Source organism: Uloborus diversus, chromosome 2, assembly GCF_026930045.1.
Source record: "Uloborus diversus isolate 005 chromosome 2, Udiv.v.3.1, whole genome shotgun sequence".
Classification (NCBI taxonomy): Eukaryota; Metazoa; Arthropoda; class Arachnida; order Araneae; family Uloboridae; genus Uloborus; species Uloborus diversus.
In genome coordinates, this window is record NC_072732.1 from 114,627,404 (window position 1) to 114,643,306 (window position 15,903).

General features: G+C 31.2%; 2 protein-coding genes across 2 annotated transcripts in view; one reads left to right on the plus strand and one right to left on the minus strand.

Moving 5' to 3' along the window:
* The window catches only part of LOC129215998 (protein FAM89A-like), a 260,114-nt gene that overhangs the window by 213,278 nt on the left and 30,933 nt on the right, over nucleotides 1–15,903 (minus strand). The window lies entirely within an intron of this gene.
* LOC129216497 (TGF-beta-activated kinase 1 and MAP3K7-binding protein 1-like) lies at nucleotides 1,540–13,997 on the plus strand. Its single transcript, XM_054850712.1, has 5 exons — nucleotides 1,540–1,561; nucleotides 2,430–2,727; nucleotides 4,592–4,727; nucleotides 13,334–13,504; nucleotides 13,598–13,997. Exons 1-5 carry the CDS (start codon nucleotides 1,540–1,542, stop codon nucleotides 13,982–13,984), a joined length of 1,014 nt encoding a protein of 337 aa, XP_054706687.1. The 3' UTR covers nucleotides 13,985–13,997.

Here is a 15,903-nt window from a genome sequence, read left to right on the forward strand (position 1 = left end):
GCCTCTTCAGCTCTTGAAGACAATTCCTCTGTTTCTGAATTGAAGAAAATTTTTGTATGCTGCTTTAAAGATCACTGGGCTTCAAATAAAAAAATGATAGCATAACCAGAATTCAAGATGATAGAGGTTTTTGTTGGTCTGGTTTCGTGTGTGTCATAGGTCATAGTCAAAACTACCTTTGCTAACCAGAGTATCCATTGCAATCACATTGATTTTTCAGCCAATATTAACTGCATATTCTTTTGGAAACGCACAGTCTGTTTAGAATAGTACATTCTAAGTGAAAGTTGCTGCATAATGAAGTGAGCAAAACCGATAACAAGCTTTTTTAAACTCAAAGAAAAAATAAAAATGACGAAAAGGATTGCTCTAAAAAGAGAAAGTTAACATTGTCTGAAGAAAACGATTTACAGTCTGCAAAGCAGCATTAGTACCATCGGACCCTTCTAAAGGTAATTTTATTTTAATTCAAAAGAAAAACTGCATAGCATTACATGAATAAAATGTTTAAAAACGAAATTATGAAATGAATCTAGATTATTTCTGTTAGCTTGGTTCGCATTAAAAAATAGAAAATAAAAAAGGCTTCTGTTTATAACACTCGAAAATTGCTGTTGCTCTCTCAAATAGATATTTATGTAAATTCTAAAGCAGCTAATAAAATTAAAAATAAAAACTTGAAAAGAGAACAGATGATACGCAGCTTTGAGCGAATCACGTTTTACCATCTAAATTTCTTCCCTATTTTTTTTTTATTCAAATTTTTTTAACTGCTTTATAATTAGCACAAATGTAAATACATAAAAAGCAACATATAAATATAACGATATGAAAAGCAATTTCATTTTTTTCGGTTTATAATTCAAGAAGTCTTTTTTTATTTTATTTCATTATGAAAGTATGAATCATAATTTTAGTGCAAACCAAGTTAGTAAAAATAGTCTTTATAGTCTGACCACCGATGAGATTGAAAGCCAAACATCCAGTTTACAGGCGGATATGGAAGTATCTATTAGTTTTCAGGGATGCCAGCTTTTGTAGATGTGTGTTAGCCTCTAAATTAAGCAGTCACACTGAAATGAACGGAACACGCTCATCAGATATTTGATTTCTCCCTGATTTGTATAGACTGGTTTTGACAAGACGTTGCTAGAAAATTTCACTTTAAATTAAATGGAGGGAAAAGAAAAAAAGTTGAAGTTTCCATAACATTAAAAAAAATTAAAAAAAAATTCTTTGCTTTTGCTATGTTTGACAAAAGTATCGGACTTGGGGCACTCCATTCCAAAGTATGTAAGATTCACCTCCCTCTTATTTTTTTAATACTAAAAAAAGTTTAGACACACACACATAATTGCCGCCCCCCAAAAAGTGCCGCCCCCTCTGCCCCACCCTAGCTACGCCACTGGTGACGATGTACAAATTTCTTATGTTTTACGACAAAACAAAACATTCCAGTTTGTTACAAGATAAATTTTCTCTGAAAAACAAGTGTATTTGGCTGATATTTTTAAGAATCTTAACGAACTGAATAAAATAATGCAAGGACGTGGCGAGATTGGTATTTGTATGGTCAAGCTAAATGGGTTAAAGTCAAAAATTTAGCTGTGGAGAGAATTAGATAGTGGCTCATTGGATACGTTCAAATGAACCAGCTACACACATTCTGGAAGAGAAGCTATTGATTGTGGTGGCAGAACATTTGGCAATGATTTTGAACAATGTTTAAGCACTGCTTGTAGTTAACTGGAGTAGAACAGTATGACTGGATTCGTGAAGCCTTGAAGCACCAGCAAGGTACTTTCTTCCGCAATGCACGAGAAGACTTTACATAGACCTCAGGAGCAACTGTTTCTTAAAACTGGGATGCAACAAAGTGCTTTTGGTTGCTTATTGGCTGTTAGTAAAAAGGTAAAGCTGTTACTCTAACCATTTTAAAGAACACATACTTGTTATGTGGGACTCTTGCATTGTACTTTTCAAGAATAACAAAATATCATATCTAGATCCTTAAATTAAAAACTTCCTGTAGCTCTTCCCAACATAGAGTCGAATAAAAAGGGCCACTGCCCCTCAAAATAGGCATTAGTGTCTCAGTCGTATTAAGTGAACGTTTGGGACTTGCTGTTCATAGTAAGCACTAAAACTCATGATATACTTTTAATAAATTTCCGAAAAAACTGAAATACTTAAAAGATTTTTAATATTTAAAAGATTAATTGCTATATCCATATGAAAGTGCTGTTTTTTCCTCTTCCTTGCTTTGACTAGAGGTGATTTTTTGACTAGAGGCTTGATTTTGGGTCTGAGAAGGATATACAATAATATGCTATTCTATTCATGTTAACTCCAGATTTGTCATATTTTATGAACCATACCTAATTTATAAATACAAATGTTGCATAACAGGATTATATTGAACTTTTAAGAATCAAACTCAGATACCATAGTAGCAAAGGGTTTCAAGGAAATTTTAATGCATGTAATGTATATTTCAGGAAATAGCAGAGCAGTGCTTTGCAAAGAGGATAAGGATGGTAAAATAGTCATCTCCCAATTAAGTCCTGACCACACATTCAAAAACGAAGATGAATTATTGAGACTGTCACATTTGGGACTAGACATGCAAAATATGAGACGTGAACCCAAAACAGGACTACAAACATGTACGCGCTGTATTGGAAATTATACTGTGAAAGGTGGATACAAGGAATTCGACAATTTAGCGTGAGTGCATTTGTTGTTATTATCTGTCCACTAAGATGCTTAATAGTTTTCTTTTGTTACTTAAAGAGACATTTTAAATATCCTGCCTTTCTAAATAGCTCTTTAAGTACAAGGTTGACTCAAACGTTTTGAAAAAAATTACATACTTTATTTTTTTAATTATAAAGTGAGCTGTTAAGAGCAAAAGTGGTGAAGGTCATTTTTTTAAATAATTTGTATCTAAACAATCAGGGGCTCATTTTTATCTCAGTTGACTTCTTGCAAAAGTGTTGTTAGTCTAGGTTCTACTATTTCCTGATAAGACAGTAATTGTAAAACGGAACAGCAGTTGTGTTTTGTGCAAAAGTGACTGCTAAACTATGCAATTAATCAAAGTCTTATGTTATGACCTACACCACTTTTGTTTTTAATGGCTAAACTATTAACTTTGGAAAATTATCATACCAAGTACAGGACATCATGTTCTGCTATAAGCATCCGTTAGCCAGTTCGATACCATGGTGGTAATAATATTATGTTATGATTATTTTAATGATCACAATAATTAATATTAATGATAAAATAACCATTTTTGGTTACAGTGCTGTGGTCCTCCTAAACTTTAGCTTAAGCACAACGTATGTTTTGTTTTTCATCGCTTGAACTCATAAAGCATAAGTCCTCTAATGAATTAATCATCTCTTATATGTCCTATACCTATCTCACATCAGAATTCAATAATATTGTGTGATAAGCCATGGGTTCTCAAACTTTTCTGACTTGGCACCCTTTAAAGAATTTGAATTTTTTCATGGCACCCTAGTCTCTCTATTATATACAAAAAGAAATTCACTTCAAGGTATCCAAGCCTTATTGAAACAAATACATTACAAATACAGCAATAACGTTAATTTTACTGGAGAATGAAACTGTTGAAGTTTCGTGTTTGAAATATTCAATATATGGACCATTCATATGTCGGCAGATATCAAGTCTAAAGTCTAATTCTTGTTTCACTCGCAGTACCACGTCACGATCAATCATAGAGAATGCGATTGTAATCTTTTGACGTAAATCTTGCTAATCATGTGGTCAATAAGGCACGAACTCACGATCTTTGATGTAATACCATTTTAAAAAATCACTTGGAGTGTGGAGACACAGTGGTCACAGAAGAAGTTGATTGTAGTCATCAGAACCTCATCAAATCCAACGAGTAGGAAGCTCGTAATTGAAGAAATGCGGAACGTTTGTCAAATAATATGGGTGCCCCATCTTGTTGAAAAATGAATGACCATTTATCATGACATGCTACAAAGAGTGACAGAAGCAAAAGTCTTTTAAGACTTGATATCTGCCACATTATGAAAGGTTTTTCATATGGAACATTTGGGAAACCAAACTTGTACATTTTCTTTCTCCAGTAAAGTCAACATTGTTACTGTATGGGTAATATATTTCTTAAATAAGCCTTCCAACTCTAGAGGGAATTGCCACAAAATTTGGACACTTTGCGGCACCCCTTGGCAATTCTTGAAGCATCCTAGGGTGCCACAGCACCCAGTTTGAGAACCCCTGGTATGAGCTAGCTTTAAAATGGCTTTGTATTTAGTTTTCTTCTGCACTTCACCCACTTAACAGAAAGTTGTAAAATTTACATTTGTCAAACATAGCAAAACTTTTGACTCATCTTAATAATTGAACAACATTAAGAAATGTCTAAATTGTTGGATTAGTGATTAATAACTCGAACATATAATTGAAAAATAACTAAATTGTGACTCAATTTGTTAAAGATAAATGCACATTCATTGCCTGATTGCTTTGGAACATGTTTCATCATTGGCTAGAAAATACAGTTAATTTCTTTTTTTTTTCTATTTAGTGAAGCTAGAGAAGAACCAATTATTGCTGAACCCAATATTGTTGGTGGAATATCGATAGACAGCACTTGCAAATTTCTTATTTTAATGTCAGATGGTTTGTATAAATCTGTAGAAGAAGCCACTAACACTGCAAATGTAAGTGTAACTGCTGTGTTTTTTATTTTATTATTATTATTTTTGAAATTTTTGTAAACTGTTAAGTTGATTGCCAGCTAATAGCAGGTCCAACTAAGCAATTTTATTAGCCTTAATGTTGTCTGAATGTCAATTTTGACTGATTAGAACTGGTTTAGATGAGAAATAAGGAATATTGAACAGTTATTCAACTTGTTTCAGTGAGAGGAGTAAGGACCGATCATTTTAGTTTGCTAAAAATGGATATAACTCCTGGAAAGTTAGCAAAATAATTGTCTTCAGCATCCACCTATCTAAGGCTGTAAAAAATTCTGCTTCCATGGTTAGTATTGGAAAACCAAGCTTTTCTCAAGGCCTGAAGAGATGCATTGAAACTGAATCATTGCCTCTACTAAGAAATCTGGTCTTACTCTGAAATAGCACGAAGTTTATGTGTCTATTTCAGAATTCTTACTCAGAAATAGGCGTACAAAAACTAACCAATGCCTTAAGAGACATTTAATGTCTGCTGGTAGTGATAGTCATTGTTTGTGTACGCTGTAGAGACTTCTCACTGTTAGTCAGAAGAGAAATTGAGAAAATTTTGATTTTCCTGTATCAACCACAGAAAATATTTTTTTATGCCCACAGATACGTGTATGTTAAATACGATTATCTTTGCTAACTTTCTAGTAGTTATACCCATTTTTAGCACCCTGAAACGAACAAATGCAAAACTTGACTTTCTCTTTTCCTGAAGAATTGTTCAATATTCCTAATAGTCCAATATTCTTATCCCATCTAAACCAGTTCTGAGCCAGGGCTTCCGAATACAAGGGCTAGCTCATTCCTTTGATCTTTTCATCCGCCGCGAAGTGGACATCGGGTACACTCCGCGGGACAATATCCACATCGTATGCCGAAAGAACTGTAGTATGCTTTAGCTAAAATACAATTTAAGAATTTTTACTCTGTACAAGGGTTGTTTAAGAGGCAGTTGAAGGGGCCGAGGTCACTCCCAGACAAGGCTAAAAATCACTCATTATGAATAAGGATATGAATATTGTTTTCAAGGTTTAATTTTAATTTGGAAATGTCTCATAACATTTGACTAGGGTTTCTTCAGAAATAAGCGCCTGCTCCTGCACTAAATCTGTTGGCAGGTTATTTTTCTTTCATGTTATGCTAAAGTAGACATAAAAGTCACATTTTTTAGAATCGAAAATATTTGTGTGTAATTATATTTGAAAGTATTGAAAACGCCTTCACGTGCTGATGGCCTAGTTACTGAAAAAGTTCTGGAAACTTAAGCTTTCACTCAAGATTTTCAAAGAGCTCAAAACACATCCAAAAAATTAGGAATACAACCTTCCTTTCTGTTTTTTAATACTTTTTTTATGGAATACTAACTTTGAAGCTGCTTCAATAAATAATTGGGGGAAGAGTTTTAAAAAGTTAAGGTAAAGAGCAAGACAAATTTCATAAATTGTGGTGTACGAAGTTATTTTTTAATGTAGGATTTGGTTCAACCCTGTCACAATGCAACTTAATATTATATATAATGATATTTAATTAGCTTAGTAATGGCACTGTGAGACCGTAATAAATTTCCTTTAACCGTAAAATTACAATGCATTTAGATGCAACGCATGAAATTTCTTTGTAAATATTATTCAATAGATTTAACTTAATTTCTTGAACACTGTATCCCCATGCTTAAAATAATTAATAATTCGCATTGATGCGACAATGACTTAAAGATGGGAGAGGGGAGATGGAAAATGAGTACTATATCTTGATTATCTCAATCGTGCATCTATTTTTGTATAGGAGCTTTTTTTTTTTTTGTGATCATTTAAAGCTTTCAAATCAGATACATTAGAGTTTTTATGATTGTACAAAAGCTAGGCCATTTAATTGTTCTTCTGTATTGAAAGACCAATTTCCTGACCCATATAAAAATGCTATTGAACTTTTTTTTCGAGTAAGAACATTTGGAAGAATTCGATATTTGAATGAAAAATTTTCTGAGGACAAAAGGCAAGATTTCATTTATTACTGTAACGTAATGATTTGTAGAATTCAGACGTGAAGAAATTTTTCAGTCTACAAATAAGTTAGCTTTATAAATTTGGTGATAATCATTGAAGATTTAAATTTGGTTTACGTTGCTAAATTTCAATATGTTATTTTTAAATTGAAATGATTAAAATGCTGATTAACAATTTCAGTAAACACCTATTAATTTAAACTTCGCTTTATAAATAAAGAACGCGTTAGCGTAATAACGTATTTTTATTTTTTTAACTTTTTCTAATGCAACTTTATATTTCATTCTCTTGAATTCAAAATACAATTTTTACTGTGTTCAAGTATTTTACTTATGAACATTGGTTCAATTTATAGGTTATTTTGCTTAATTCGTTTTAAACAATCTAGATGACATGGATCCTCTATTAGTCCAGGTTAATGAGGTTCTTCTTCAGTTTTCAAAAACAACATTTGTTAAGATTCTTGGTCAGAGTTATAGTTACTTCGTAAAAAAACTTCCTCTAAAAAACATCGGCAGTATTTAGATTCAAATAGGGTATCACGAAATTCCAATATGTTTTAGTTATTCCTTATATCTATCTTATCTCTTTCATTTTCTTTGAGGCAAGTTGGAAAAAACAATATTATAATTATTTTTTAAAGTCTAAACTGACAAAATTATGTACACACAAGAGGAAACTTTACAAGCACAGTAAATTATTTTCATTTCTTTATAAGCTCAATTTTATTGTGCGAAATTTCCGCTTTCTACCCCTTTAAAACACGCATATTGGATAAAGAATATCCAAAACTACACAAGAGAAACTAAAAATTTGTATTGTACATTTTAATTATGTTTTTGTTTTTAGTATCGTTTATTAACTTGTCGATGGGACTCAAAACATTTACCCTTGTATTTCATTTTTTTTTTTTTTTTTTTTGAAGCTTAACCCTCAAGAAATTTTTAAACATAAAAATCGGAAAAGAGAGTGAAGAATTACGCAAGCAAGCACTATACAAATGTCCCAGATCGAGTGTACCCGGTGACGTCACTGGCACTTTTCTCCTCGTTCCTACTTTCGCAGCGCTAAGACCCAGCCCTTGTTCTTCTATGGTTCTGGTTCTGAGCAGTCAAAACTGATATCCTGATGACATTTTGACTAGTAGTAAGCTTGGTAGGACCTACTGGAGCTAGCTAGCAAATGAACTTGAAAGTGATGGAAAATAGCTTTGTCCCAATTAATTTGAACAGTACTGTATATATATACATATACAGGGTGTCCACCCAATTGGTGAACCAATAGCTAATTTCTAAACAATTAGAGATAAACGTATAGTTGCAATTTTGAAAAAATCTTTGAATTCTGTAAGGAATCAAAGTTAATGAAATTTTTGCCAAAACATCAAATTTTGAAAAAATTACAAAATCAAACTTTTTATACAGTCATCCAGTCCTGGCAATGGTATTTAGTAAAATATTCTTGACACACTAACATTTAAAACTAAAAAAAAAATCACTCTTCTACAGCGGAGTTATAGAGTGTTATAGAGTTAGAGTTTTGTAAAATAACGGTTTTTGAAGATTTTATGATGATGTCAGCGAGAGAGCTCTTAAGAGGATGTATGCGAATTTACAAAGTGTGTAAATAGGTTTAAATTTATTTTGGGTTCTTGTCGTCAGGAGGCAATATTAATGGTTGAAAAGACTGCAAATACTATTTATAAGCTCAAAGGTCTCTTTATGATTAAAAGTTTTTTTTTTTTGAATCTTATTTGTTTCAAGATTTTCGTACGTGAATTTTATTGAAAAACATATTGTGTCTCAATTTACGAAAAGGTTATCACAATATTTAAATTTACAGATTACTGATAAAGGAAAAAAATAGTATATTTAAAAGAAAAGAAAACCCGTAAACATTTGAATTATTTAGAACTTCACTTACGGTATTTCAGAAGGCAGACAATAATTTTGTAATTCTTAAAAAAAAGTTTTTTCTTTTTATGCATTTCATTTTATCTTGAATTCAAATTGTTTTCCGCAATCACGAATTGAGAAAGCCTATTTGTTGGGTTTCTTGTTTCCACAAATGGAATGGAATAGAAATGAGTAAGAAATTTGCACCCGTCATAATATTATGACTTAATTTTCTTGAATAGGTAATACGATGTGTATCTGCAAAAAGAAACAATGATTAGGATGCAGTAATAAAGATTTTACAACCAATATTCACCAGTACACTTACCATAAAGATAATTTACAGCGTATACCGTCATGTCTTCTTATTTCAGATCAATTTTAAATGATGAGAATTAGTAATCTCAAAATTTTGTATGAAGATGAAGTTTTGCTGTTTAAGTTCATCTATATAGATGTTTTTTCTGAAAAAACGTCAATTTACATAAATAAACCTTTTTTTCTTTTTAAAAGTAAAGTCTGCTTAAGTTAAGCCTTTATGACGACGAAAATTTTACTCCCTAATTAAATATCAAAAACAACCGTCTTCATGGCAATCTGAAAAATCAGAGCAACATCAACTTTGGTCAAATGAGGACAATAAGCAACTCGTGATTGCTCAAAAAATCCCCTGACATTAAACAAAAATATTTTTTTGAAACAAAGAAAATGTAATTGTTTAAAAAATAATATTTGATTTGAATTTTTTAAAAAAATGTCCATTTGCTTATGATATTTGCGGGATGAAAATTAGAGATTCTTAAAACAAAACAACAAACCACTTCAATCCCCCCCCCCCACACCTTTTAACCATAAATAGACTTATAGACTTTGAGCTTATAAATAGCACTTGCTAAGTCTTTTCGACTGTTGATATTACCCCCTGATAACAAGAACCAAAATTAATTTAAACCTATTAACACACTTTGTAAATTTGCATACATCCCCTTACGAGCTATCTTGCTGATGATCTTGAGTTTATAAATAGCACTTGCTAAGTCTTTTCGACCCCGTTAATATTGCCCCTTGATAACAAGAACCAAAATAAATTTAAACCTATTAATACACTTTCTAAAATCGCATACATCCTCTTATGAGCTATCTTGCTGACCTTGTTGAGCTTATAAATAGCCCCCTGATAACAAGAACCAAAATAAATTTAAACCTATTAACACACTTTGTAAATTCGCATACATCTCCTTATAAGCTATCTTGTTGACATTGTAAAATCTCTAGAAAATCATGATATCATGATTTTTCAAAACCTCAGAACTCTGTCAATTTTGGTCAAGAGTGTTTTTTTTAGCTCATTATGTTAGTGTGTCAAGAATATTTTACTAAACATAATTGCTAGGATTGGGGGGACTGTATAAAAAGTTAGATTTTGTAATTTTTTCAAAATTTGATTTTTTGACAAAAATTTCATAAATTTTGATTTTTTATGGAATTTAAAGATTTTTCAATTGGAACTATATGCTTATCTCTAAGGGTTTAGAAATTAGCTATCGGTCCACCAATAGAGTAGACATCCTGTACATTAAAAAACAAATTTTAAATTATATTTTCAAGAATGAAGTGAAAATATATTTGTCTTTATAACAAGAAAATCAGCGCAATAAGGCGTTGTCAAAAAGAAACTAAATTTTACACGTGCGATGGCGACAGTGATATTAGAAAGTGATTACAAAATGAAAGCAAAACGATCATTTATTACTAGAAAACTCCCAAATGAATGGTGCTTTAAGTAACATGTTGAGCCATCTGAGTATGAATGTACAGAGGCAGTACAGTTGAGCATCAAAGCATAGCAGTCTTGTACGATGTCCTAGTTCAGCATTCCTTCATTTCTTTGATCAGTGTAAGTTTTTCATGTTCCACTTGTTCACGAAACCCCTTAACCCCTTCAATATTAGTTTGAATGCAACATTCTGGAAATAGCTTGTTTTTAATAAAAACTAAAATTACTTGAAATAATATTTTATGCCTTCAAAAAGTAACTTCAAAAGATAAATATTATTTTTTTAAAAATGATAAAATGATCTTCCATCACACTTTTAAATTTTAATAAAATTAGCGATCTTTATCTATAACTACTCAGATTTTCTTTATCCTAGACTACATGGATGAAAGATATTTCATGTCAGGTTTTTTGCAAGTATGTCAAGGAATTAATTTTTTGTTGGCACATTATAGACACATTGAAGCTAAGAACTAAGTTCCACCTATGTATATGTAGTTGCAAATGGTAGAAGTGACAATACTACTTTTCATGACATTTAAGTTTTATTGGTCTTAACTGCATCAAAATTCTACATTAACGGCATCAATGTAAATAAGTTTCGTGTTGTTAGTTTATGTATTTAAATGTTTTATGTGCTTAATTAATTTCATCTTGCTAAATTTGTCGATTATTCCGTTAATTTTCATTCTTACTTTTAAAAGCTTTACTTTTATGTTGATTTTTCCTGCTTTGGAGGCCTTATAGACCAGTGCCAATAGCTTTGAAAATGGTAAAAAGTCGAAAAAATTTAGAACAGGATAAAACCAGTTAGAAAGGTAAGAAAATCTAATAACATTAATAGGAAAAATAAATTACGGGCGAGCTGAGTTCGGGAAGGGGGGTGTAGGGGGGTTTAAGGGGGGGAAAACGGTTTATCACGATTTCCGGAAAAACTAAGAGTCTTATCGAAAAAAACTAAATTGCAAAGTTGTTGGTAATAAAAAGATCTACAACTTTTGCGTTTGCACTTTTTTTCTATAACCTCAAACAATATGCGAAAAATTCAAAAAACCGACTTTTTGGTTTTTTATTTTTATCTCCCACAAAAAAAAAATTTTTTTTCACTAAATTTAATGAAAAGTTACCCTATTATGTCCCAAATACACTGTAATTTTTTGGATTTAAAATATTTATTTTTTCTCCTTATTTTGATTCAGTAGTAAAAAATCATCAGAATTTTCAATCAAAAAAATCTCACGTCAAAATACCTGATTTTTTTAAAAAATCGGAGCAAGTTTTTTTCGTTGGAATCTCTACTTTTTGATGGTACAAAAAACAATATACCATACTATAGAAATTTTTCGCAAAAAATGAAGAAAATCAAAAAACTCGTATTTGAAAAAAAAAAAAAAAAGTCATAACTATGTAAAAATTTTAAGCTCCTTATTAAAATGTACACTTTAATTACTCGAAAAATGAAATTTTTCATGTTACATTGACACAAACTGAAAATAAAAATATATTAAAATAATTAAAAATCAAGCTACAGCATGCATTTGTTTTATATCCTTCTCATCCACCATTAGACGGTGACTGCAGTGTCCCCTATAGTTTTTTGGAGTTACGAATAGCAAGCTACACTGTAGGATGGGATAAATGAGTAATTTCCGCAATTTCGAACTATGTAACCTTGAATATTATGAAAAATAATCAGTTTTCCAATTGTGTTTGCTGTTAATTATTGTGTTTGCTGTTAATTTAATAAATAGCTTAAAATTTTACATAGTGATGATTTTTTTTTTTTCAAATTCGAGTATTTTTGATTTTCTTCATTTTTTGCGAAAAGTTTCCATAGTATTGTGTATTGTTTTTTATACCATCAAAAAGTAGAGATTCCAACGAAAAAAACTTTATCCGATTTTTTAAAAAAATCAGATATTTTGACGTGAGAATTTTTGATTGAAAATTCTGATCCTTTTTCCTACTGAACCAAAATAAGGAGAAAAAATTAAATATTTTAAATCCAAAAAATTACAGTGTATTTGGGACATAATAAGGTAACTTTTCATTAAATGTAGTGAAAAAAAATTTTTTTTGAGGGAGATAAAAATAAAAAACCAAAAAGTCGGTTTTTTGAATTTTTCGCATATATTTTGAGGTTATAGAAAAAAAGTGCAAATGCAAAAGTTGTAGATCTTTTTATTATCAACAACTTTGCAATTTAGTTTTTTTCGATAGGACTCTTAGTTTTTCCGGAAATTGTGATAAACCGTTTTCCCCCCCCTTAAACCCCCCTACACCCCCCTTCCCGAACTCAGCTCGCCCGTAATTTATTTTTCCTATTAATGTTATTAGATTTTCTTACCTTTCGAACTGGTTTTATCCTGTTCTAAATTTTTTTGGTCTCAAACATTATTGGCACTGGCCTATTAACATAGGAGTGAAATTATAGGATGAGCTTGGTGATATATTTTAGAGCCATCTCTAAGCTGACACTAGTAGCAAAATGTTGGCGCCTAGTTTGGTGAGGAATCGCTGACTGTCGCCATACTCAATGACCTCGGAATTGATGACTCTAAAATTTGCTAGAATATTGCACTAGGCATTTATCAATTAGAAAAAGATATTTCTCTTTTTTTTCCCTTTATCCATTTAATCGTATAGCTTTTTGACCACTCCAAAAAGATTCTTGCTATCATACTTGATACATATTTTTTTTGTTTAAATAATAAATAAGTAATGTCTCTATTTGTACGGATATTGCTAATGCATAACTAATTTCATTTTAAAGTGATTGTTTTTAGTATTAAGGAAACTAAAAATGCACAAAATTATGATAATGAACTTCCAAAACATTGTTTTAAAGTAATTTTTAGATGCACTTGAATATTTTAAAAAGACTATGCATATTATCTTTAATAGGCAAACACCACTATAGTGAATATGTTGTTAGACCAATTCCAAGAACAATCGACCTTAAATGGTGTTGCCCAGGCAGTCGTTGATAAAGTTGTTCGAATGCATCATGATGCTTTCATGAGAGATTGTGAAACTCCAAAAAGATGTCAAAAACGTGATGACATCACATTACTAGTGAGTTCTTTAATTTTTTTTTTATAATTTCAATGAATGTATTTATAATTCAATGTCATGCTTGGTTAAAACTCTCTATAAAAATCTTTTTAGGTAAGAAAATTTAACTGCCTTCTCCCAAATGCTCATGATAACCCTGGATATCAGTCAAGTCATGCTTTTATCACAGATGAACTACAGAAATTTGCTAATGAATCAGAAAGTAACACATTAGCAGAAATACAATCAATAGACAGTGCATCAGCTAAGACTGATTTTTATAATGAAGCAGGTTCAGCTTTTATGAATGATGCCACATCTTTGACAAGTAATAGTTCGGAATCGGCAGGACCCCAAATTCTGTTTCAGTCTGCTAGTAATGTTTCATTAGATGAAAATGGTAGAATCAAACCCTATGTTGATTTCTCAGACTTTTTTATAGCAGCTAAAGAAGCCTGTAAGAGTGGACTAGTTCCTGAAGACTGGTGTAATCCAGCATAATAATTATCAAAAATTGGAAAATGTGTGCAAAAAGTATTATTTGCAAACATTAAAGAATTACTTTATTTGCATTAGTGGCGAATTTTCAAATTCAAGGAATAGCAGGTAAAGTTGTTCCCTTAACCATGCATCAACAAACAGAAAATTATTTTTTAAAAAAAGTTGCATAAAACTAATTTATACATTAAATTTGCATTAAAGTTTACAATTTTAAAGCAAATACTTTGAGAAACAGCCCCCCCCCCCCCCCCTGTTCTGAACTTATGGTTCTCTGTACAGTTGGGAAAGAAGACCCCCCTGTCTTCTTTCCCAACTATAGCACTACATACATATATGTATCGGCTATATTAGTATAGATTTTTCTTTACAATAAAATAGGGCAAAAGCTTTTATATTTTTTGTATGGGACAGCATAAATATGTAACTAGAAAGTTGAATGCTTTGACCCTCGAGGTAAATGGTTTTTCCTGTTTGTTTTTAAAATAAATGTCTTAAAATTTTTGTTAAAACCTTTAATAAAACTTATGTTTTAATTCAAAAATCTTACAGATTTTCACTACACACCCACCAGGCTTGGAGTAATCATGATAAAGTAGTGGTAATCATGATCAACCATAATTGGTTTTTTTTTTTTTTTTTTAATGGAATCACAATCCTAATTCAATATTTAAAAACCTTGTTATTTTCAAAATCATTAAACTTTTATGTAATTGTATTGCATATAAACTAATCATAACTTCATCCAGTAATTGCTATTACTTCACAAATCTAACACAAATTGTTGATTTGAATTGACCTAAGGTTTCGATTAAAAGACAATATTTAAACAAATCAAACAATCAGAACAAATTGTGCAACTTGACCTTAAATTATCCCCAAATGATCAAAATAACTTCAACTCATTGAAAACCAAGTCCGTCTCCCTATGTCTTTGAGAAGAAAGAAGAGCTGTAGTCTGGTTTGGTATTGACCATCATACTGCCGTAGGAAAGTAAACGGCAGTATCTGCAGAAATGAGTTTGAGATATCTGAAGAAACTGGTTTTGGATTCAATGCTAACTATATAGGAAAATACGTGAAATACACCGCCAGCTGAATTTACTGAATATACTGAATATATAGGAAAATGTTGGAATGAAGACATTTTTCATGCTTTTTTTCTGCCGAAATCAAATGAGAAAGCTTAATAAAGCTAGCATACAATGATGACAAAAATGCAAAAAAAAAAAAAAAAGAAAAATTTGCAATTACTGCCCTTTACTTGCTTACGGCAATATAAGTGGTAGAAGATCATTTCAAACCAAGTTTTTAGAATAGCCTCGAAGAGTATAAGGGTGCAATTTTAAATTTAAAAAAGAGGGTTATTATTTTCCTTTGGATAAAAAAAACTGACGACTTGGCGACCTTTATTGTTTTTATGTTGTATATTTATTGTTTTCAATGCTCTTGTTTGTTCAATTTCAATATTTTTCAATGCAGTTTAGTACTGTGTCTTTTTTTTTGTTATGATACAGATATGAGTCATTCCAAGTCAACTGACCGAATTTTTCAAATAGACCCCACTCGACCATCTCCAAATTGGATGAAATTTTACAGAGGAGTAGAGATGCTTTTGAAACTAACCTGTGCAAATTTTCAGCTTCCGAGATCCAAATCGTGAGGATCTAAAATATCCCAAAAAATGACCCAAAATGGCCGATCAGCTTTTTGTGACAAATTGCCATCTTTAGCCAAAGTTTGCAGAAAAATTTATCACCCTGGAAGCCTGAAATGTTTGGAGCTTAAAGTACAAAGTTGTGTACTCGTGAAAAAAGCGCGGTGGGGAATTTTTTTCCTGGATTTTAGGTTGTCATAAAATCTGAACAAAAATAATACAAAGGTTCGTACTTCGTGATTATATTGTAGAAGCACTTGTTTTT

Bases quoted from the DNA above. Each gene is read 5' to 3' on its own strand.
- LOC129216497 (XM_054850712.1), top strand. From the start codon at position 1,540: ATGCAAGGACGTGGCGAGATTG. The intron at 1,562-2,429 runs GTATTTGTATGG...TGAACTTTTAAG, and splicing joins GCAAGGACGTGGCGAGATTG to AATCAAACTCAGATACCATA. The intron at 13,505-13,597 runs GTGAGTTCTTTA...AAATCTTTTTAG, and splicing joins GTGATGACATCACATTACTA to GTAAGAAAATTTAACTGCCT.